Source organism: Erithacus rubecula (genome assembly GCF_903797595.1).
Source record: "Erithacus rubecula genome assembly, chromosome: 3".
NCBI classification, from domain to species: domain Eukaryota; kingdom Metazoa; phylum Chordata; class Aves; order Passeriformes; family Muscicapidae; genus Erithacus; species Erithacus rubecula.
This window is the reverse complement of record NC_136689.1, coordinates 9,478,950-9,504,036: the sequence shown is the minus strand read 5'-3', so window position 1 is coordinate 9,504,036 and position 25,087 is coordinate 9,478,950. Positions and strand designations below refer to the sequence as shown.

The window sequence follows — 25,087 nt, the reverse complement described above, 5'->3', positions numbered from 1 at the left end:
CTGCTAAAGGTACCATTTGTATTTCTGCATCCTGGGGAACCAGCCTCTAAAACCTCAAATTTGTCTTCCTGAATTTGGTCTGCTCAAAATCAGGAAGCATCTTTAGGAATCCAATCTGAACTGCTTATTGTGTGATGGGGAACCAGGGGGAGGGATATCACACAGTCTGTGCAGGCTGCTCTCAAACCATAGAATAACACACAATTTACTTTTTATGTCCTGTCTAGCTACAGCTTTGCTAATAAAGCAGGGAATTACAAAGAAAACAAACCCAACTGCCTCAAAATAAAAACCACAACAACCCACACTACTGAAAGACAGTTCCAAGAAAGCCAGCATTTACACTGGCTAAACTGATAACCATTTATTTACATCATCAATAAAGGGACTGCCCTAGCTGTGTGAGAAGGAAACCTCTCCACTTCCCTTTCATAATTTAGCTCATGGGAAGTTTATTTGTAAAAATGTCTGCAAACAAGTGTCCTCTTGAGAGCTGTTTTCCTGGTTTTTCATGTTGCTGGCTGCCCACAAGCCTGTGGGAGCCATCAGGATCATCTGCTGGAAAGGTGCAGGGAACAGCTGTGTCTCTCCATTATGTACAGCATGGGCCTCAGCCCAGAGACTGAATTCACATCTGCTGGCTTGGAAAGATCAAAAAATCCTACAACAAGAGAGGACAACTGATCTGTGGGTCCTGCACTTCCCTTTACATATGCTGGCCATAAGTGTGGGATGTAAATCTCCACTTACAAAAGGAAAATAGTGTCATCTGTGCTGGTACCAGCACATGTGGCACTGGAGGCAAAATGCCAGCTGGCCTCAGGCCTCCTCTTTTCTTTGTATTTTCCTCTTTCTAAATGTTATCAATCACTTGGGGTTTTGTTTGAGACAGTACACATCACAGACAATGTTCATTCACTTAAAGACCACCTGTTGCAAGTTAAAATAAATATATGTGTAAATAAATTTAAAAGATAAAAAGTTAAAAGCTGTCGATGGAAATGGCCTATGAACCAATTTAAATGAGACATAGATAAATAAAAGAACTTGGAGAAACTAATACAGAATCACTGTCAAGACCAGCACTCCAGCCTGCACCCTGGAGGCCATTGAGCTGCATAATCTCATGATTGTTATTCCTGCCTTTACATTTCTTCATTTTGATTGCTATTTGCTTGAGAAATTTGTATTAAACCCAAATTTTCTGAAAGTATAAAAATGAAATTGGGTTAAGCCAAGGTGATTGTGACCAGCTAGAGAAAGAGGAACTGTTATTCTTTAACTATGCATTAGTCTTCTGAGGGCTGGAAGCACATCCTATGTCCCTGTACACCACCAGCCAAATGATCCCTTCATCCCAACTGGACCTTTTTTTTAGGAATGAGAAAAAGACAAATACAGTGTGAATAATAGCAGCTGTATTCCCAAGCCTAGACATCAGCATTACACAAAACCAGAGGTCTCTGCTCCTAATTAAAAAGCAAAGCCACCAAAACTCATTTAGTATGTGTGTTAATTACATGAGATTTTGGTAAGGAGGTATCATTATAATAGCAGCATACAAGTGCAGTACTACACACCAGGGACTGTCATTAGTGGCACTGAAGGAAGGATCACTGGGGAGTTGTGTAATTGGACCAAGTCCAGCTGCCTGGGGCTGTGTTGGCAGGCAGATCCATCAGCTTGAATGCAGAGGTGTTTATCCTGACCCTCCCTCTCCTGCCACATGCAAACCAGCTGCCTGCATGATGCCTTCATTTAGGGTGGTGATTGACAGACAGTTTGAGGCCATAGAAATAGGCAAGATTGTCAAATACTCTTTCTACCTTCTGATTGTTTTGCTCAGTAGAAAGGCTTTATGCCCTCATTAATAAATTCAGTGATGTGGTACCAGGGCACTTTCTGATTACTCTGAAGGATATGATAAAGGCACATTGGAGCAGATAAAAGTAACTCCAGCCAGTCTCTTTTGAAGATTCTGTCTTCAAAGCCACCAAAAGCAGCTAGAGCTGAGTCCAGCCTCACAATCAAGTCATAGTGCCTGAGTTTCTGCATGACAGCTGAATGGTGACAATGGTTCACATGTGTGCTCTTCACTTGTGACAGAACAGAGGTAATTTGACATATTCTATAGTGGGCAGAGGCAATTCCACTTCCCTCTCCAGTGCCACAGGCGAGCACATGCACCACAGCTGGTGACACACAGTAACTCAATCAAGTCTGTCATAAATAACTTCCCTGGTCTGCAGAGACAGGGAGGAATTCTCTTATTGACAGAGACCCAAGCACTGCACCATCCTAACACCCACAGTAAAATCTCTGTGAGGAACAGAAGTAAAGACTCTTCAAACCTCTGGCATTTGAAGTAATTATTCTCTTTCCAAAAACCAAACTCATGACTGTGATAGTCAGTGACTGACTCTCTTGCCTTAGTACTTTTTCACCCTTCTCCAGAGCAGAGTTTTCCCTGCAGGGAGCATGGTTTCATGTAAGCACAGGGATTACTGAGGCTGAGCAGCAGCAAAGCAGCCCATTAGAGCAGAAGGTGAGTGGGGCTCAGGGGGGTGCAGGCCTGGCTGTCTCTTGGCTTGTGCCATCTCCTGGAGGCTCCTGCTCCTTTCCAGCCCCACCAGGGCTGCAATCCTGTGCCCACCCCTCTGTGTGTTACAGACAACTGCCACAGTGCTGTGTGACTTCCTGAATGTTGGATTTGCTCCCCTGTTCTGTGAAAACAGCAGAGTCTGTGTGTGTGCCAGGTCCCAGATCCTGTGCAGAGCAGTTTCCACCTGCACTCTGCTCCTGGAAAGCAGCACAGGTTATGGCACTTGCAGGGTTTGGCTAGGTGCTGCACAGCCACGGGGGAAAACACACTTCATGAGCCAAAATCCAAATAGAGCCAGGGAAAAGTTTGAGGCATGTAACAACGGTAGTTAGATGTCTACTTTCACATTTCAAAAGGAACACCAACATGGTTCTTGTAGCTGATGCTGCAATTTGCACTTAAGGAACAAACAAGAGACGAATACATTTCAGAATGTCATGTCTTAAATATAAAGGAATATAAAAGAGCTGTAGAAAAGGCAAGGAGAGGAAAAGGCCAAAAGGATATCACTAACAGCCTTATTAGCAGGGGAATCCAAATTGATGCAGATATTGTACCCTCTGAGGTCTCACAATCAAAGGAAGTGTGAACATAATGCAAAGCATGTCTTATACAGAGTAAAACTGCATTTAGAAAAAAATATTTTTGATACTAAGATCTAGTATCAAAAATACTATGGGACTAGAGAAGATGTTGCTGTTAGCACTAACAAATTAAGATGGAAAATAATCAAAATGCCAAGTTGAAATTTGAAGAAGATTTGAAACAGTAATATGAAGGAGAAAGCCTTAATGCTGAAAGACCAGTGAAAGAGCAGGGCAGTTAAAAGCAAGGAAGAAATCCCTTCAACTGGCCTGCAGGATGCATTATACATTTCTACTTACTCTCTTGTGATACAATTTTGACACTTACCCACTGCTTCTTCTTGGTCTGGGAAATCAGTTGCTTGTGCTGACCTGCTAGTTTCTTAATCTCTTCTAAAAATTCTTCTTTGCACTTCTCCTTTACCTGCTTACATTTTCTGTCCATCTCTCCTTGTGCATTGGCCACAGCTTTATTTACAGCCTGCCTTTTCTCTTCTTCCATCTCTGTACGCAGCTGCCAAAGACAGTCAGCAAAAGGAGTCAAGGGGCAGCTACTGGAATTAAAAGTGTCTTATTTAAACCTCTACTCTTTAAACCTCTATTGCTGATGGGGGTGGGCTTCACCTAATTAGAGATTTCTCTTATTTAGGAAATAAAAATTACTCAGAGATACAACAAAATCAGATTTAACCAAAACAAAAAGTCACTGGATTTCTACTCTTCTAGGCATCTACAGTAACAGCTAAATAAGTTATATGTATATTTTATCAATGATCAATTTATGAATTTATTAATTTCTATAAAAATTTTTGGTTTTTCTAAATCTACAATTGGATATAAATCTACATCAAGTGCACAATGGAAAATACAAAATAGAACATCCCTGAGTTCACTAAGAGGTACATTTTAGTATTCATTGCCAGTGAGGCTCCTTTGCCCTTGCTTAGGTATCTAAATGTTTGGTGTCTTAATCCTACAGGATTGACACTTGAACTCCCTAGATTCATTGCACAGTCCTTCATCCAGAAGGAAATTCATCTTATCTTAAGACAGGTACTTAAGAGAGGTCAGACAAATCATCCTCCAAATTGCCCTGCTCTCTCCAGCCAAAGGTGACCAGGTCAAGCCTAGACATTGAATTTTTAAGAGGTTATTACTAGATAAGAAAATTCAAACAAATTTCAGTGACCCTATTTGATCTTTAGGTCAGAAGATGGACAAAAGAAGAATTATTTATGACTAGCAGTTAAACAATTGTTTAGAATCACACTTAACAATGGAGAAAAAGGCTTTGGAAACAAATACTCATGAATGAACAATTAGTTTCGGTTTTGGATCACAAACTGATTTCACTGGACAAGAATCAAAAACACCAAGAGTTTTCTGTTTAAAGTAGGTTTGTTGGTATAGAAATAGTCTAAAAAAGCCATAATGGAGACTATTTGTATGTGGTCTCTTTGGAAAATGTTTTTTGATTTATTTTGTTAAGAGTGGTTGTTACAAAAATAGGAAAGAATGTGAAAACATCCCCAAAATTGCCTCTCCTCAACCCAGTGTAGGTGATGTTCAGCGTTACCTTTTCCACTGCCTCTCGCACAACTCTCTCAGTTTCTCTTTTGTGATCAGCTTTCATCCTGTCCTTGAAATCATTAAAGATTTTGGTGTATTTGTCATGGCACATGTTCTGACACACTCCATCATTACTGGTCTGGGTGCTCCGATGCAGCATTTTTGGAGAAGAGGCACTTAACTTCTTGGTCTGAGTTGAGACTGAAACTTTTTCAATGGGCTGAGGCATTGTGGGAATTTCCTGGCTTGAACTTACTGCTTCAGTTTCAGGTTCTGGCTCCTGCAGAGAAAGAATAAACTTGTAAATCAGATATCAAAATAGAACAAGACAACCTGTTAACTTTTCGGTTCCCCCTGAAGAAAAAATGTTATGTGACTAATATCAGTGTGATTAATGTGAAAGGTGTTTGCTGAAGATCTGTATTGCTAATGGGATGTGGGATCCCTGTGGAAAACCAACTTGAGGGTGGGAAGGCTCTTGGGTCAGGCTTTTCTGACTTCAGCCACCCTCACCTCCCCAGAAGGATGAAAACCTTAGAGGCTCTTCTGGCTCCTTGGGATTACTAGAGGTTTGCTAGAGATATTTTTTCCCCACAATATTCTGCCTAAAGACTGTAGTTGCATGCTCAATGCTCCTCAATAGTTTTGGCAAACTCTGGGCTCACGCTGACCCAGCAGGCTGCACTGGAGTCTGTGATATTCCACTGACTCCATAGAACTGCTGTAAAGATTGATTAGTACTTCAAAGGTCCTTTGAAGATGAAAGGCTAATGAGAGTCTATGTCTTGCTTCCAATAATATAGAACTAGACTTGGCTGACCACAGAATCTCGGTATAATTACACAATTATCAAGAAAGAAGTCACTGTTACTGCAGTGTACTGTGCTGAATTTAGCTGCCTGTGTTACTGCAATGTAAAACCAATTGCTCCTGCTCTTTAGAACAGGAAGCTATACTCCTGGAAATGCTTATTGCTATTTGAAGTGTCTGAAGAACACAAACAATATATATATTTTTTTCAAGTTAGGTGTTTTAATGCTCATTTAGCAGCGTAGAGACAAAGCTTTGCTCAGGACCTGATTTTGTGCCTGTCTGTGTGGTGAGGCATTGCTCACACCATTCAAAAGGCTAACTGTGTATTCCCTTTTGCAATCAATTACTCTCTGAGAGGTCACTGTGATTGACTTCTGGATCACTGATCACAGCTAAGAAGGCAAATGCTAAGACATAAATATATGAAGGAAATTACAGCATTCGCTTGGCAGAAAACACAGTAAGAATGGCAAGACATCCTCCTGTACCCTCCCTATCCTGCACTCAAGCACAGTTTGTGCCCCAGGGAGCACAGACCGTGTCACTGCCTCCATCCATGACATTGCCTCCTGCAGCACCAGGTACAAAGGGGAGGCAGGTGCCCAGGAATAGGAGTGGCCACGTCCCTGTTCCAGCCAGCACAGAGCTCTGCTGCTACAGTACCTGCACCCTCCTCTGCAGTGGCATCTTGCAAGGAACCAGCACATGCACAGATTTTTCTCAGCGTTTCTCAGGCAGCTGGAACAAGGCCAGGAACAAGTCCTTGGTGGCTCGGGAATAGATTTACAGCTCTCTCTGTAAGTGCCCCCTTGTGTACACGTGTAATAACGCAGCCCTCGGCTCCCCGAGCCTGCAGGCGGGACACACAGGGAAGCCCCACGGAAAAAGGGGATGAGGTAGTTCATAAACTTAATAGTCTCGATTGCACTTCCTGATTCCTGCTGTTTATGGACCTACTGATATCCTGAATTCGTTATTAAAAAAGAAATGTTGTAAGCTGAGTTGCTTTATTCACGATACAGAATATTCCCATGATGGCACACATTATTTGCATGGGGGAGGCACAATGACATTTGTTAGTAAGGAGTACCAAACTGAGGGGCTGGAAACTTTCAAGATTAATACTGTAACATCACTAAAAGGTGACTGAAATTGTAGGAGTGTGTATTAAAATTTCAGACTTTTTGTACTTTGCTATCTCTACAAACACAGTAATTGAGATTACTCACTTCTTTCTTGAGTTCCATGCTCTGGTTACGTCGTCCTTTCTTTGCTCTTGGTTCCTGAGTAACCTTCAGCTGTGAACATTAAGAAAAGCATATTGAATGAAATAACCCAAAAACCAGTTCATGTAAGTGGTTTTCATTGCAACATAGCTGATGTGCCTTTTATTGTGATTATTTGCAATTCTTTAGGGCATCAAATAGAAACATTAATTAAATGTTCTTAAATGAGAAGTGCACACAATAAACTTTCTACACTATCACTGATGACTGGGACTGCACAAAGGAACAAAATTAATGAACAAGTCCTACCATGCAATATGCACTTGCTAAAATACTCTTAACCATTCCTTTCTTCATTGCACACAAGTTCAAACAATTGTTTTCTGAGATACTCTGATATCATGACCCATACTTAGAAATCAAGTCTTGTTGGATGCTAGAAAACAGCAGTGATTATAAAGAGAATGTAAGTATGTAAAAATGGTAAGATCATCCAGACTGGATTATAACTGGAGGGGTATGGAACTTTATGCTTCAGAATAAAAGTCAATACACAGTAGAAACAAGGATGAGATCTAAGTGGCTGGTAGTTATCTTGCAGTGCTTGTAGAGAAGTTCTTATGCCTGCTTTTGAAGCATGCAGTACTAGCTGGTATCCTATTACCACTCCTAGTTGTAATAAGATATTGCAGCCTACAGCAGAACAGTGAGTTTGATGGCTACTCCTGTGTTCCTGTATCTGGGGTACCAGAAAAACAGGTATAAGCATTAGCCAAGTCAAGGATGAACAATTAGCATCAAAGAGAAAATATGTAAATGGACACTTCACACCCTGTGACTGACACTTCTGAAAAAAATAAGAAAATACCAGTTATCTTTTATTTGTGACCATTTTCCTGTTTTACCACAGGCTGTTGTATGACTGCACACAAGACTTTAAACAAAGGAGCTACAAAGGATTAGCTAAGCAAACCAGTCTAAAAAACCTTAAAACCACTTTGATAAGGAACAACCTCCCACCACAACATAGAGTTTTATAAAAAAGAGTTTTATATTCTTACTTCCAAATTGGGTGATAGACTTGTTTGACAAAAGGACAAAGAAAGAGGGTAAAAATATGCACATTTTTTTTTTATACAGAATTAGAGAAAGGATAGTGATTTTAAATGGGGAAAGATGTTGCCAATGAAGGGCTGCTAAAAATACAGAGAAGCATCCTGCAAACTATGAAAATCTTACTGCCAAGTCACTAATAGCGAAATATAACACTATCTTGGACAATGAATGATTAGTAAAGATCAGCTATGATAAGGGAATTTCCATGTGGAAATGCCAAGTTTTGGATCTTGGCCATTTGTGCTGCTTGTTAAAACACTGAATTTTTCTTGTTTTGCAGAATTATTTTTAATTACTTTAATCAGCTGCTGTTCACATGGTCTTGCACCCTAACTTTAATTGGACCTGCTGAAAATGTCATGGCTGGTGCTACTTGTGGATCTGAGGGCAGAATGGGGCTCAAAGTGAATATACTCCAGCTGTAAAAAGGCTGAGCAGCTACAGGGCTGTCCCCTGATAGGGCTTCCAGCAGGCAGTGTTGCAGTCCATCTGATATCTGTGACATTTGACTTGAACATTCCTATTTAACTTTAGAAATCTTGATCTGTCTCATCAAGGTGCTGTACGTGACAAATGCTTTGAAACTTCACAAAGGTCATCCAAGAAACTGAGGAAAGAGGAAAATCTATATTCTTGCTATTACTGAGCTATGAAACATAGGGAGAATAAGTCTTTGAACCCTCTTGTCATCACAAACCTGCAGACAGAGCACAAGGCTAATTTAATAGCACATTAATCAAAAACACACGGTCTCTGTACTTTTTAATGCTAAATGATTGCTAACATGCAGCAGCACTCACTTGCTCATTGCTAGTGGAGGAGATACTGGACTCTGCCTCCTCTTCCCCCTTGTCCTCATTCTTTGATTTCCAGAACCTGCCCTCCCGGAGGAAGCGCTGGTGCAGCTCCAGCTCGTCGCACGCCTTCTTCCAGCCCATGCTGCGCTTCACGTGCAGCCGGTGGATGTTCACTGTGATGTCCTGGATGTTCTCCGAGGGGATCCAGGCCCTTTTGAGCACACAGCACACACAGCTTCACAAACACTGAATGCAGGTGAAGGATCTCCACCTGAGAAAATGCCTTCAAATGCAGTTTTTTGCAATAGCTGATCACCGACCATTCCTTCTTACTTTGATTTTTTTAAAACTCAAACATTTGAAATAAATGGACTGCATGCTATTAGACATTTTTGTTATTATAAATACTTGTTAACTGTTGGTGCTATGGCTAAAAGTCTTGTTTTTGATGAGACACAAACCTTCCCCAGCACCATCTCTAACCTGCTCTCTTACTAAATGCCCCAACTCAGGCACAGAAACATTTTTTCACTGGAGGTTTATATGCTAATCCAATTTAGCTCTTGACCTCTTTCCTAAAACTGTCAAGGACTGTACCAACTCATCATCCTGAACAGAGACATTTTGTGTCCTGGGCCCCTGTCTGTCAGGACTGAACTCCCATGGGGACTGTCATGCTTCTTTGGACTGAATTCATGCCAGTGACATGGTTCCAAAGTTACTTTGTCCTCTTAAATGTGTTCAGAGAATCCTCAGAGAGTTAGATGGGCAGGTCTTGATATTTTGAAAGGTTATACCAAACACCAGGCAACACTGGACATTGAAGATATAGAGTCACTGCTATGCACATCTGCCTAACAGATAAAGTACTCAACAAATGACATGTTTGTGAAAAGATTGATTCTTGCAATATAAATTTAATTTGAGTAAAGACAAAGAAACAATGCCAATTTACACAAACCAGGAATTTGGTCTTTTGTCCAAGTCCAGCACAGTAACTAAGCAATTAGTTACTCTAATTAAACATCCTTTGCCTTTTGTATCAGTAGCATTTAAGAAGTTGCAAGCACCTCATCCCACAGGTGCCAGGCTACTTTATTAAGTAATTTTACACTGTGTGAACTTAAAGCCAAAGATTACTAATGAAATAAACTGTATTCGTAAACAGATTCAAAGTAAAAAATCATTCTGTGACTGAGGCACCAGAAAAGATCCTTTATTCACTTTATGACTATTAGAAAGTCTTAGTAGTTCATATAAAAAGTGAAAATATGTTATATACTGTGCAAGTGACATGAAAGCAATTTAAATAAATAGTCTCCTAAAACACAGTTACTGAATTGTCTAGGCCCTTTTGGGATGCACCAAAATATCCCATCTCCCAACAACCATTAATTATTTTGGAAATTTCTCCTCACATTACAGGCTTATAAATAAAACAGTATAAAAATCCAAACCAGCTTTGTCACACTGCTACAAACTTCCCCAAATGCTGAACAACCAGCTGGAGAGAGAACCAAAAGCTCATCTCTGAGAGTCAAGCTTCCAATGTAAAGAGGGATTCTCTGAAATTGCAAACTAGCTCCCAGCAGGAGGCCTGTCAGTGTTCCAGCAGTGAGACACAAACATTTGTGATATATATCATGGTACTAAACCACACAATTGTAGTGCCTCAGCTCAAATGAGAAATTGCCTGAAGTCAATACTGCTGATAGAAGAAGTATATTTCTGTCCAATTTTCACCTTGGCCTGGATTAGCAAACTGCTACATATTTGAAGAAACAGCTGAAGTTCACTTACTATCTTTAATTAAAATGACATTAAGGAATATGCTTCTGGCAACTGTGGAAAGAGAATCTCTGAGCCACTGAATTTGGACACTTCAGGTGTGCTAGACTGAACTTTACATTTTTTGAAACAATTATGGCAAAGTATTCAGTATTTCTAATGTTGGCAATAAGCTGAACCTGGATTTACAGCATGACAAATGAGATAAATTCTTTTAATATTGTTTGTAAAAATCAGCACATGGGATTAATAAATTACCTTTGGTGGTGATGGCCAAAAAAGCGAACATCAACTTGATTGTCCTCTTTCTGCATGACTTTGGCTGGCCAAAACCCAAAGCCTTTCATTTTGGCCCAAACCAACTCATGATTAGGTATCTGGGAAAAAAAGTAGTATTTATTAGTGGATATGAAATATTACACTGCTATCTCCCACAAATATTCTGCTGTAATACTATGCTAGCACCTCAAGAGTATGATGAAATTTTGTGTCTAGTGCTATTTTCATTTTTATCTTCTTATAAGACATTTCCTTGTTAGATTGCTAGGTTGAATGTAAAAAGATCCCAAAACTACAAAGTCTGAAAAGGGTATATCTGTCTATTGAAAACAGAGATCTTAAACAGCCTAAAAGTTAACTTATCTTTCTAGTTTCATTCAGGAGCAAAGTTTGAGTTCTGTAAGCTCCTTATTTTCTTGTGAAACTGTTGTAACTGGCTGATACCCAAGTTTTATAACCTATATTGTTACAGCTTTGAACTTCAATCAACACTTCACTTCTGTAAAATATCCAGGCTTACAGAGTCTTAATCATGCTTTTTAAACAAGCTCCCTGAAATGGAATACTCAGTGCATTAATGACACCAAAACTGCAGGCTTTCATACAGAAAAGCAAACAAATAAAAATCTGTGTCAGCAACATACACAAGGATAGCAGAACCAATTGTCAGGTCGTGCGTTTGACAAATAGAAACAGTTCTTGCAAAGCTGCAGCTCATCCAGCTGAAAAACAAAAAAAAAAGGTAAATGAGCAAGAAAAATCCTATTTATGTGATTTCAGTAGCATCCCTCTCCCTTAAGCAGTAAAATTTTTCAGCCCTGTTTGCTAATTTGGTGGAGTAACTCCCATACATGCAAACTAAACTGAAACTGAGGTGGGTTGTGAGAGGCTGAAAGATAACCTGAAGAAATGTGATTCATGTTTTACAAAATCCAGGCAGAGGGAGAAGACTAACTGACATATTAATGATCTATTATAGATGAAATGCAAAGAATAGTTCTTAAAAGTCATCAAATATTTAAAGTACATTGTGAAAGAAGTAATTCAACTGTACAAAAGGAGAAAGTGGGCCAGCTCCTCAGCTGTATTTTCTGGTCTCCTCTGAATGTGGAGAAATGCTTCGATGACAATTACAGAATTTAGTAAGGATCTCACCTCAGATTCAATTTATATTAGTAAGTATAATTATATCTAGTACAAATCTGTATTACTCGATTATTTTCAAAACTAAAATTTCAATATCAGTGTTTTTTAAATTATCTAGTTGGAAAAAAAAAATCAACTCAAAACCCAGCATAATCCAATACAACAACAGAACCCAACCAGCTAACAACAAAAATCTAAAGAAAAAGGAATTCTGAATCAGCTGCTAGACTGTCTGGAGGAAATTTATAAGTCAATTTCATATGCTTTTTATTTTGTAATATGAAGAATAATTTCTTAGATTCTGAAATGAAAATCAAGTATCTTGACTACATCTTGGTTACTTGGTAGCACTTACTTCGTGGCAGGTGTCTTTGTAAAGCATCCTTGCTATATCAGCTTGTTCACTGTCCGCTGTAAATTAAAAATAGATGGCATAAACAATCACAGTGTGATCACAGTGCTCACAAAGATTTGCAGCTGTCATTGCTGTGACTTTCATGCTATAATTGTTGTGCTTAAGAAGACAAAACATAACTTAATCACTTGAACAGCCCTTTCATTTAAAATTTTCTAACAATCAGTTCAATATTTGTTTTCTGTGTCATATTTATGTGCCACAATACTGCTTTTACATGAACAATGCAAGTACACATCTGAGGAGGAGCAGCAGCAGAGAGACACAGTTGCTTTTAATATGGATTCAGTTCTTTCCTCAGTTTGTGTCTTAATGGCACACTGCAATTGTCCTAAAACTTCTCCTCTCTGCTCTGGGCTCTGAGTGATGCTTCAGAGTGGTATCACTGATCCTCCCTTTACACCTCTGTATTCCTCCCTTGGCATATTCACATCTCTCCCACCAGCCATGTGTGAATCTCCTGGGGCTGCAGACAGACTGGTGCCACTCTCCTCCCAGCCTCCCTGATGGGGGCCATGCTGCAGGGGAGAACCACATCCTCCCTGAAACACTGGCTCTGGAAAACAGCACCTGGCTACAGCTTCTGGACATGGTGGTGGTGTTTTTTGACTTCCAGTCAGTCACTCATCACCTTCCCAGTGCCTGGCAGCTTCTCTGATGGCTGTACCTCCACATTGCACCAGCAGCACACTCCTGGTGTGGATGTAGCTACATTTGCTGTCAATATAGCGGATATTTCCCAAAAGTAAAATAAATATGTCTATAGTACATGTTTCTGCTGACATAGCACAGAAATTCCTTCCCTACCATAGGAAAACATATGTATATTGGCAAAAATCTGCAGTATAGACTGATTTAGGACTTTGCTGAAGAAGCAGCAGGGTGGCAAAAGGTTAATTCTCACTAGAGGTTTAACCAGGGAGGATGAAAATAGTTCTGTAGTAGATGGGCCAGAGAAGACCCTAAAGAGTTCTTATGCACTTTGATTTTTAAGGGCTTTCAAATTACCTCATTCACACTTAAGACTACTTAATACCAAATTAATCCTGGACTTGTGAGTTTCCAACAGATAAAAAAATCAAACAAGGCAAGCAGTAAATGCAGTATTTTACCTCCATAGAAAATCACTGTGTTGTGTAGAAGCAGTTGAGCATCTGCTTTGAATTCCTCATAACTCCTGTACTTTCCTTCATTTACTTTCTACACAAAAGAAAACACAAGAATGTGAGAAAACTCTTCAAAGTGCTTTACCTGCTTTATGCAGAGAAGCTTTCACAGAAATCTGCATTATGCAACACAGATCAGACACTGCTTTTCCTGCATACAAAATGAATACTTACAACTCTTTGACATGGTTTGTTAGCACCTGAGCATTAAAGTAAAATAGATTCTTTAATACTTGACCAAGTTTAAAAAAGATTTTCCTGTTTGTAACAAGGTGAATCTGGAGTAGCTGCAGCATAATGTGTGGCCCAGAACATCTGTTGAAACTGAAATATGATCCCTGAGGTGAACATTTTGTACCTTAAAATATCAGCTAGTTTCAAACCAATGTTGACTGCCTTTCAGGACTGAACTTCCAGGATCTTCACTTGATAGTCTGTGTTATCTGATGAAAGCTGATTGTTCCAGTCTCTTCCAAACTCATAACAAATGCCTACATGGAGCCATGCAATTCATTTTCTTAGTATGGCTTTGTCCAATAGGGAATGCAGAGTTTTCAGGTGTACTCTCTCAAGAACATCTATGACAATTCCAATCATCAAACAAAAACAACATCAGCTTGCAGAATGCTATCAAGGCCAAAAGACCTTCCATGGAAGCAGAAGTTGACAGAGTGAAAGTAAGGCCTGACCTATTTTCAGGTTCAACCCATGTTGCCAGCACTTCTAGACACACAGCAGTGCTGCTCTCCAAAACTGTCAGTGAAGCTATTGTTTATCCATGCATTTTAATAATAAAACAAAGGCTCTACACATTTGTGCTTCTAAAGGTTAGGATGTACCACAGCATTGCATAGCAATCCAGTTGCAGGAATGAGTAAAGATGAATATGCTGTTCATTATGGTCATGTGCAGTTGATTTATATGAGTCATGATCAGACCTTTGGTTCAGAAAAAAAGGGACAATACATTTATTAGTACTTTATTTTTGGAATAATTAAAGCAAAACAGATATTTTGGGTGAGTCTGGTTTTTCATGATCAACAAAGTGATTGGTTCTTTATGAATCATTTAGGTGTTTATAAAGCTGACACCCACACAAGGGCACAATGACGGAAATCAGAATACGGTCAAAAGACATTGGGCCAGAGAAGTACACATAGGCACTTGAGTCTATATTCATCCATTTAGTTAAGCAGTACTTTCTCTGAAGATTTTAGCTACCTGCAGATCCTACTACAACCTTAGTACAAAAGGAATTGAGGATACTCTGTGTCTGAAACTAGGCACCACTCAAAATGGTTTTACTCAATTACCTTTTTTGAGGAAAAGTTTGACATGTTAAGCTTCCATATCTAATGCTGGATACAATACTGAAATACTGATCATAAAGAGAATTAAACAGGATTAGGACTTTTTAGACTTTGTTAAAAGACACCAAAACCAGTGTAGAAGATAGAAAGCAAGTCACTCTACCTCCTGTATAGTAGGAACATCAACAGCTGAGTGCACCAGCCTTCGATACATTGGGTGTTTGTTGTCCTTCCCTTTCTTGTTTAGATCTATAGCCTGAAAGGACCACAAGACAGTGTTTGTCATTGCACTCAGAATATGCTTAAAACACATAAAAGAGGATTAGAAAGTGCAATAGGTTGGAATATTTCAGGTGGGGACTACACAAGGGCAACCTGAGGATCCACAACCATGAGATTACATGTGCCTCAAACCTGACAGGTGTCTGTGTCTGGTGATGCTGATCCAAACCACAGGGCCTATGTGTGTGTGAAAACACACACAGTGCTTATGACAGGAGAAATAACCTCTTGTAGCCCTCCTCCCTGCACAGTGCCACCTGGGCAGCCATGGTGATGCTCAGCATGGACAGAGCTCTGTCCCAGACTCACCCGCTCCTTCATGCGGGACACAATGAATCGCAGGTATGTGCTCATCTCTTGTTTACTCGTGTTTTTCTTCTTGATACTCTGCCAAAGAAAAATAGGATCATATTACTATTCTAAACCTGACTTCAAAGTCCAGCCAATAAACATTTTCTCTGCATTAACACTTGATTTGAAAAGGTAACTTTGAATCACATAAAACACTATTTCTTAGGGAAAATCTTTTCTGGGAAATTAGTAACACTAACCCGCCACAACGACTGTATATATTGCTTTGAATTATGTCTGGGCTGAGAACTTCAGTTACAGACAAATTACAAGTTTTATTTCCACTTGTATCCATAATAGTTTGTCAAAACCTCTCATAAAAAAAGGTGTCTAATTAGAATAAAGCAAAGAAGAAAGTCATTTTAGGGAGCAGCTAAAAATGGATTTAATGGTCTTTTTACTAGCAAGGCATTAATAATTTCAGTAAAATAAGAAATAATTTAAAAAATAATATCCTGTACCATCTACAAATTATGTGCTTACTAAGCAAAATGACACCATCTGGGAGGAAGACAAATTGGCTCTAGCCAGTAGAAACTCTGAGCACTTTTTACTGCTCAAGAAACATAGCAGTCTGGGATTTTTGTGGCTCTTCCTTAACAAAATTTAATCCAGATTCTGGAACACAGATCACTACTTTTTAGCAGTTCAGAATCCAGAGTTTTTCCCTCTCATGTTAGACTATTATAGAGACTTATCCCCACCCTTTAAAGTATAACCAGGCTAGTGGGAAGCCCTGCAGACTAAAAATGTGCAGCTAAAGAGATGTCTGTCTGCAAATGCCTGATGTGCTCTCACAAAACAGCCTTTCCAATCCCAGCTCACAGCAGCTGTGCACAGCTCTGCATGGCCCTGCAACAACAAACAGCTGGCTGGAAAGTGCTATCTGCTCCCTGTTTCTACCCACAGCAGCTCTCCAAAACAAAAGCACAGTGAAACAGCAGCATGGGATCCAGGTCTATTACCCTGAAGTGTTTCTAACAGCTCACATCCCCTGCAAGGCATTCACTCCTCCTCACACCTTATGCACTGACTGTTCTCTCCCTTCTCATGCCTCATTTCATCACTTGTGTGCAAACTGTGTGGACCAAACTGTCTCAGTTACACCTGCATCCTCAAAATCGGATGGTCTCTAGCAAGATCCACATAATTGTGCAGATCACGGTTGCTTAGCAAACACAAGAAAAAAAATGAATCTAATGTTCTAATAGGTAAATAAAAGAGGCTTCAAAATTATCAGTCGCTAGAAATGTGCTATTTTTCATTTAATTATTTATATATTACTCTGGACATAGGCAGCACATGCACTGAGTACAGAGCATCTGCTTTTACAAATTCACTTGGCAAAAGTAAAATTACACATTAGCACAAAAAAAAGCTGATAGGATTTCATTGTGTCTCCCCTGCTTATATTCCTCCTGCAAGACACTAAGGACACTGGAAACAGGCTGTTCCCCTGTGCTACAGCAAACTTGCAACCTATGTATCTCAGGACTGTACTTACTAGCTTTCTGGAAACAAAACTGTACACAGCACTACCTGCAAAGCTGCTCATTTCATTGCTTAACAGCAATTAGAATCATTACAAACTGTGCTGAAATACCAGTTCAGTCACAAACCTACTCAGATACTGCATTGTGCATAACAACACTACAGCTTCCCCCTGACTGGGAAAAACTCTCTGCTGTGGAAAGGGCCAGCCCCAGGTATTTCTAATACTACAGTTCCTTTAAGCATTATTTTCATGATATTAATGGTTGCCTGACCTTCCTTCCCAGCTCTGGACTGACAGAGAATTTATCCTGCACTATATATCTGAATCACATTCTCTATATTCATATTTCACTCTGACTGCTGTAAGAACGTGCATTCTGCTGGAATTCCAATCACCTACTCAGTTTCTCATAAACCAACATTGCCACTGCAAATGAAAACCCAAATGTGCATTAAATTATCTGCATTATGAAACACTGCTGTCATTTTGTCATTTCAGGCACTGAAGTGCTGTGTGCTTGCTAATGACACAGCATTTTGAAAGACTGAAACTTATAAGGACACAATAAAACTCACATGCACTGACTAGTCCTACACCTCTTTTTCTGACATGGTTCTGAATTTATCATCCTTTGAAAATATTCAGAATTCATGTGAACCATTTTTCATGCCCTGCTGGGCAAGACAGTTTGAAAGAGACTGTTGAGATAGATGGTTTACAGCCCTATCCTTCAGATCATAAGAAAAGATAGATAGCTGGCTTTGTATAGTTATTGATGTCAGCAATTAATACCATCTTAAGCACCAATGAAAATGATATCATTAACTTGCCAATTCTGGCAAACTTTAATTTTTCCACTTTTCCTTCAATTCCCTACGCTGATTTATTTTAAGAAAAACTTGATCTCCATGTTCCTCTACTAAATTTTGAAAGGTAATAAATTTAGGGAATTGGAGCCTATGAGCCAACAAAATGTCTTTTTATGGCAAGGTTGCTCACCCTTTGTAGATAGCAAGCTACATTTGAAGCACTTCATTCACTCTTCAACAATAATTAGCCATTTAGGAGGTAGCATTCACACATTCTTTGGATATTATAATGGAAAATGTGTAAGTTTTTAACAAAAAACCCTCCTTTGTATTTTGAAGACTTGTAGTGTTCTCAGAGAAGTCAACCTAGAGCCACTTAAAGCAAGAAAATAGATAATACTAGATGGGGACTATGATTTGCATAAAATCTATTTATATTTCTCTGACACAAGATAATATACCCACTTTCACATCCCCTTTATAGGCAGAGTGATATAGAAGAAAATATAAATGAAAATTAGGTCTTCTAATTTCCTACTTTCAGGAAACAAAAACAATGATAGTGGCAAGACCCACTATCTTTTTCCTGTCACATCTACTAAGATACTCTGCTGCAAACCCTGTTCAAGTTCAAGTTCATTTCAAGGAGACTGCTGAGATTCAATCCAGCCCCCAAAATGTCAGGATCCTTATACTTTTAGATAGTCTATTTGTGGGATAAATTATCTTAATATAGGGCTGTACCAGGTCTGGCTGGGATGAAAGTAATTGTTGTCACAGCAGCTGATATGGTGGTGTGGTTTAGATTTGTGACCAAAGCAGTGTTGGTAACTCATGGATGCTTTAGTAACTCATGGATGCTTTAGTAACTCATGGATGCTTTAGCTCTTGCAGAGCTGTGCTTGCACAGCCTAAAGGCCTTGGCAATTTCTCACTGTGTCCACACAGTGAATAGATTGGGGGATACACAAGAGGCTGGGAGAAGACACAAGGCAGAAAACCTGAACTAACCAAAGAGCTTTTCCATGCCATATAACCTCATACTCAGCAACAGAAAGGAAGAGGAGGGGATCCAGGGGAAATTTAGTAATCTTTAACTCAGGAACTGTCTGGGCACTGATCTGTCCATGAGGATGGGGAGCCATTGCCTTTGCAGCACCTTTGTTTTGCTTTCTTTCTCAGCTGGGAGTTGAGACATGAGAGAGCAGCCATGTGGTGCTTGGCTGCCTGCTGGGGTTAACCTGCAACATGGACAATGAGGGTCACAGCACTGCTTTAGAGAAATCTGCAATCCTTCTGCTTTGAATCAAGGTAAACTGAAAGACTTGGTCATGCCTATGTGTTTACACAGGGAATGAAGGAGTGAAGCAATAACCTTCACAATAGCAATCCTCATGTAGAAGATTAATGAGATTTGGTAGGTGAAAGGCCAAGCTTGCAGCCTAACTCTTTTCTTGTGGGTGCAGGAAATACCTTATATGAGCCTTATTCTCTGCAGCATATCTGTTTCTTCTGGTACCTAAAGGTTACATTGCTCCTTATATTCAATATTCCAGATTACTTATACTGCCTAGCTGTTCAAGAGGGTAGCAATATATTGCACCATGCAGGTGTGACTTATTTAGAAATTCTGACATGCTTATAGCACAGGATTTCACTGCAAGACTTTACAAACCACATGAGGCTAGAAAAGCCAGGGGCACTTCCAAGAAACACTCCATCTGCAGTAGCACCAGGGATGATGGAAGTGACAAATCTCTGCACTCTGAGTTAGCTCTCAACTCCCAAGGTGGCAGTGGCCACTGTGCTGCAGTTGCTGCAGTCTTTCATTTGAAGAGAAAAAAAAAAGGAGAAAACTCTAAGGAATGCAAGGTGTCAGTGCCAGCATTCTGTATAGTTATAAGCATTTAAATTACATTTGCACCATTTAAAGAGGTTTCTGTTTCCCTATAATCTCTCATTAATGAATATTTTTCCCTGCCTCTCACCTGTTCTGTGTCTGCACACATCAAAGAGCTGCATTTCAGTTCAGTGATGGATTATGTGAAGGCTGCTCAATGACAGATACATGTTTCTAAGGCATCAGTTGCATTTTCAGAAGCAATTCAGGTTTCCAGGGGTCTATTTGCAGAGGGGAACTATGAGTGTGAGTCTAACATACACTCACTACTCCTCTTTAGAAACTTCTTGCTTTACACACTGGCCTTTGGACTATTTCAGGGCTTAAATTGCCAGAGGAATTTGGTGCTACATATGGAAAGCTTTACTGCTCTGCTGCCCTCTCAAACTTTCAGCCCTCAGGTCCTCAGGTTTCCTGTACCATTAAGAAAGGTATGCAGGCACATGGAATGGGTCTCAGGGCATTCAATGCACTGTGTGCCCTAAATATCACACAGAAAAGCTGCTGCAGGAGCAAAATATGCCCTAAGACTTGCCTCAGTCATGATCAGATGCAGTAAAATGAGACTTTTTAAAGCATCAGGTGCTTTTGGGAATGTTACAGCTGAATCCACAAATTGATTTCTACTTGTATGGTGCATTAAGCACTTTCTGCATATGAAGCATCATACGAATTAAATATGCTTTTATCTGCACAAAGAAGGTGGCAGGAGGCTCTAAGTGGAGGTTTCCCAGTTTTCTCACTGCTGTGGACATATGCCTTTATCCTTTATCCAGTATGTCCTATGCAGTGCCCAGCTCTGCAGCTCCCTGGTTTACTCAGACTGGTGAGGACTAACACCTCCCTGTGCACTGAGCCATGTGCTGCTAAAACTGCTCCTGCACTAGGACTTCCTTTACCCCCCAATCCATGACTACTGTTTCTGTGATCATAACAAATACTGTTTCAAGAATATGTTTCCCCATACAGGTCTAAACTCCTACCACAACACTAAGAAATAAGTCAATAATGCCATATTCTTTCCTCCTTCCTTGTATTTTACATTAACCACCTTGACTGACAGCTGGTACCTAAACCCCCCCTGATCTAAGCCCTTGAGTAACTTCACTTAAGTAACCTCCATCTTCCTGTGCCTCTAACTTTCCACTGCTTGTCATTCTCACTTGTCAAATTTTGTCTGAAGTTGATTGTGAACTGCATAATGGTTTATTTTTATGTACTCTAGGAAATGCTCAGTACAGTAGCAGAAATCAGAATAAGCCTATTAATAAAATACTTATCAGCACAGTATTTAATATCTTAAACTCTACAGATTACTTTAGTCTCCTATGTATAAACCTCAGGAATATTGAAATACTCACTGTGATAGGTAAATTGGCTATAAGTCCTTGCAAGGAACATGCATGAAAGATTCAATCTCTAACCAGATGATTGTAAAAAAAAATTAGGAGTCAAGTGAAACCACATGACTAATTCTTTCCTTCTGTTTCATGAATCAAAATCTATTTCTCTGCGACAAATAATATATTAAAATGCTTAATTTTGCCTTCTTATATTTTTTTAAATTTGGATTTTTACGCAAGAAATAATAATAGTTATACCAACATGATCGATATTCTCTTATTCATAATTTTGTACATATCTATTCCTTCTCAAAAAAATTAGTATTTTGGCAGTACTTTTTGTAGTCTTTAGGTACTAAATTAACAGCTGAAGAAAATTAATTCCCTCGTTTTATCTAACTGAAAAGCAGCAGTAAATGTACAAGTCTCCTACATTCTTCAGAGACTGAGCTGACTAACCCTGTCTGGAATGGACTGCTCCACTAGTGAAAAATGTAATCTCTAAGCTCATTCAATATTGAGTTTTTCTCTTGTGACTTGTCTACCAGGAATTTTGCTGATAATGCCGATTTATTTCACTTAAGACAATGATTAGTCAACAGTCAGGGAAAAATTTCAATCAGTGCAATGTGGTTTGAATTGAACTTTGTTTGACTTTTGATCCCTGCTGAGAGTTATATAGGGTACAAAAATATTCAGAGTGGCACCATCAATTTTACAAAAGAAACAAATGAGGAACTGGACATTGTTGTTTATGGATACAATGGAGAAAAACCATAAGCAGGCAAACAGAGTTCAGACCAAGGTTTGAAAGGGATTCTTATAAATGATATGGGAGAAAAAAAATGTAAGGTATGAACAAATCTTTAGCAATGGCCTTTATAAAATATTTCTGAGTAGTCAAGCGTGCAAGATAAAGCAGCACAGGTTGATCAAACTAATACAACCAGCAATTGTGAAATGAAAAATCCAAAGGCTTGCTGACCTTGGCAGCATTGCAGAAGCAATTTTTACATAAGAATGAAGTGTTCTTAGGTTATTTCTCCCATATATTATGTTTTAAACATACTTTCACTTCAATTTTGTAAAGAGCTTTGAAATGTCCAAGTGAAAAGTGCCATGTCCAGTTATGGAATTAAATATGAAAATATATGTATCTCTTTGTCCCAGCTATCACTTTCCTTGAAGATACATATTTACTGCTGATAAGGCAATGTAAATCCCCCATTGCCCTTATGCAAGATGGTTAAGCTCTGTTATGCCCTCTGGACATCAGCCAGAGCTCTCTCCACATTATTAGTTTTTTGCATATAGGCCACTTTCTTGCTTTTAAAATGAAATTAGAGCAGTCATTTCCTAGGAGGGTGGGGACAAAATAGCAGAATATTGAAGGATGAATACTGACACAAGGATGCTGACTCCCACACTTAGAGGGACTGTGCAAGCCTCCTTAGTCCAAGTTTGCAGAACTAGGGCTTGAAGGGATTTGAACTAACAACAAGAAAAATAGGAGCTGCTGGCACAGGAGGAGAAAAGATGCCATGGCATTCACAATGGCAATATCCACAAAAATAGGTTGATCATCACCTGAAGCACTAAGCAAGCCAAAGGCTTCTGGGGCAGGAAGCATTTAAGAGCCCCCAAAACCTCCCCTTAATATCTGTATAACAAAAAAGGAACCAATATGCAGAGAGATAGGCAGAGAGCACATGGCTCAAGTTTCACAGGATTTTTTTTTTAAGGTAAACATTTATTTAATGTCATTGCCATAAAGGACTTCAAGGCTTCATGATGAAAGTCAAGCTGTTCCCAAAGCTGACGTATCAGAGCATATTTCAAGCAATGATTCAGCATTTCCACACTGAGGATATCCATGGTACAAGATGTTATGAAACCACCTCATACACAAGGTGGCATAAACCTTCCACATTCTCTACTTTCAGCAGGCATCATATAAAATTCCTGGCAAACTAGAGTGGAGACTGGATACAGTTTACCTAATTTTAACTACTTATAGGAATTATCAATACTTCTAACAAGATCCAACAAATATTAAAGAGATTTATTCAAAAATCTGAAAGTAATTTGTCTATGTATGGTCATACTTCTTGTTTTTAACAGAGGGAAAATTGAGTAGGTAAATTAAATGCTAGCAATTCAATATGGAGAGATACAGTATATTCTTTATTCTTAGCAGTTTATTCCCTGCCACTATTTCTTTTTGATTACTTACAGCTTCTTTGAGGCAGGCCTGATTTTCTTGCTATTTCCCTAAACCCTAAGAGCTCCCAGTCTGAGGCAACAGCAAAAGGTTTTTTGGAACTCATTTTAAGGTAACAGCAGTCAAAAAGTGCTGTTTTGAAACAAAACAATCCATGTCTTTTCAACAACTGCTTCCCCATCCCACAAAGTGCCTGAAACCTCACATTCCTTGCAGCACAGATCATCTTGAGGTCAGTCTGCTGCTCTACAGCTAATCCAAGCTTTTAGCAGAGGAATTGCCTCTCTCTCCAGCAATCCTAGGCAGAGTGGAACTGGCAGTTTTATGCCTTTCTGTAACAACAATTTAATCTGAAACATTCATATGCATTATTCCTTCCACAGGACGGGAACCTAGCTCTGCAGGAAGCCTAGTGAAGTGCTCTATTTGGGGAGGTGACACAGAGATGACAACAGCAACAGGTATTTGGCTGATTCAAGATTAGGGACCAGTGAGCACCATCCTGACCAGAATGTTTAATCTGCAGTGACATACAGACAATATATCTGCCCATTCTTGGAAAGTATATTAGAAATGCTTTTTGCTGGCTCCTGGCCATACTCATAAGAATAGCATTTTTAAAGAAAAAGCAACATAGATATGGATGCCATGAGTGAAATCTAAATTGCCCTTTTTGCACCAATAGAATCTACATCAGTAAATGTAAAGCAGGATTTAACTCCATATTTTTGATACTAGCCTCATCAGTAACATGATTGTGGATTTAGAACACAAAATACCATTCCAATAAAATACTAAGAATGCAAGTCATCAAAATACAAAACTGATTCATTAAAATGACATTAAGAAAAAACAGTAGCATCTTATACAGCCATTTGTTTACTCTTGTTGAAGGTTCCCACACTTTACTGCACCTAAGTGCACACACTCTGGCACAGGGTGCTGTGCAATTAAAACTTGGTGGAGTCTTCAAAAATGGCCATCTGCTGCATGCATCACATTTTGTATCACATTTCTGTACAGGTGCTCTAAGTATGTACCACGATTCAATATTCAGTTCTTCACCCATTAACCTGGCAAGACCATCTGGATACCTTAATAAATCTATTATTGAATATCAATCCTCTAATCAGCACATGAAATCTCATAGGTACTCACCCTGCAAACTGGGCACTGCCAGTGACTACTGCTGTCTCTAAGCCTGAACTCATCAGACAAACACTTGGAATGATACACACGAAAACACAGGTCACATATCAACACCTCTCCAGGCATATGGCATTCAAAACAATACCAGTCATGATTTTCTGTTTCCCAGTCCTACAAAAAATACAAAATATTTTGGTATGACATTCTGTCAAAATCTGCAGGAACTAAGAACAAAATTGATATGTCTTGAAATCCAGCAGCAATTAGACATTATAAACATTTTAAAGAAGTGTATAATGTTTAAAAAAAAACAGGGGAAAACCTATGTGCTTAAAGATCTTCATCAATTTAATACACACTAACTCAAATAGAATATAATTGCCAAGTTTTAATTTTTTCGAGTGTCTGATTAGTTACAATTTCAAATATGAGCTCTGTCCACAATGAAAAGTGGGTTTGTTTTCTACCTCTGTGTAAAATCTTTGTTGACCTCTCTGTATTAGACTGCAAACAAAATTTTGTGCACCTCAACAGACCATACCTATTTTCTTGGACTACTTCCCTCAGTTTGATTATTACATTATATTTTCAACTGTAATTTTCTGAAGGGTGGTCCCTTCCAGTCTTTCCTCTCTTAAAACTGACAACTTTTCAGCATCGAAGTGTTGAGTTGCAGGAAATAAATGAAATCATGAACCAATTACTGCAAGAAATGTTTCTGCTAAG

General features: G+C 39.2%; 1 protein-coding gene across 7 annotated transcripts in view; it reads right to left on the bottom strand.

The window, feature by feature from the left end:
- ZMYND11 (zinc finger MYND-type containing 11) overlaps positions 1-25,087 on the bottom strand; it is a 104,653-nt gene that overhangs the window by 2,054 nt on the left and 77,512 nt on the right. For 6 of the 7 annotated variants that reach the window (XM_079301755.1, XM_079301759.1, XM_079301758.1 and 3 more), the window contains 11 exons: positions 24,371-24,532; positions 15,403-15,480; positions 14,975-15,067; positions 13,448-13,535; positions 12,276-12,331; positions 11,419-11,496; positions 10,754-10,872; positions 8,711-8,918; positions 6,798-6,866; positions 4,763-5,035; positions 3,515-3,700 (listed from right to left, as the gene is read on the bottom strand). In XM_079301755.1, the coding sequence (XP_079157881.1) occupies positions 3,515-3,700; positions 4,763-5,035; positions 6,798-6,866; positions 8,711-8,918; positions 10,754-10,872; positions 11,419-11,496; positions 12,276-12,331; positions 13,448-13,535; positions 14,975-15,067; positions 15,403-15,480; positions 24,371-24,532 (1,410 nt within the window). The remainder of the gene's footprint in view (positions 1-3,514; positions 3,701-4,762; positions 5,036-6,797; positions 6,867-8,710; positions 8,919-10,753; positions 10,873-11,418; positions 11,497-12,275; positions 12,332-13,447; positions 13,536-14,974; positions 15,068-15,402; positions 15,481-24,370; positions 24,533-25,087) is intronic. The other variant, XM_079301761.1, reaches the window with a different exon arrangement.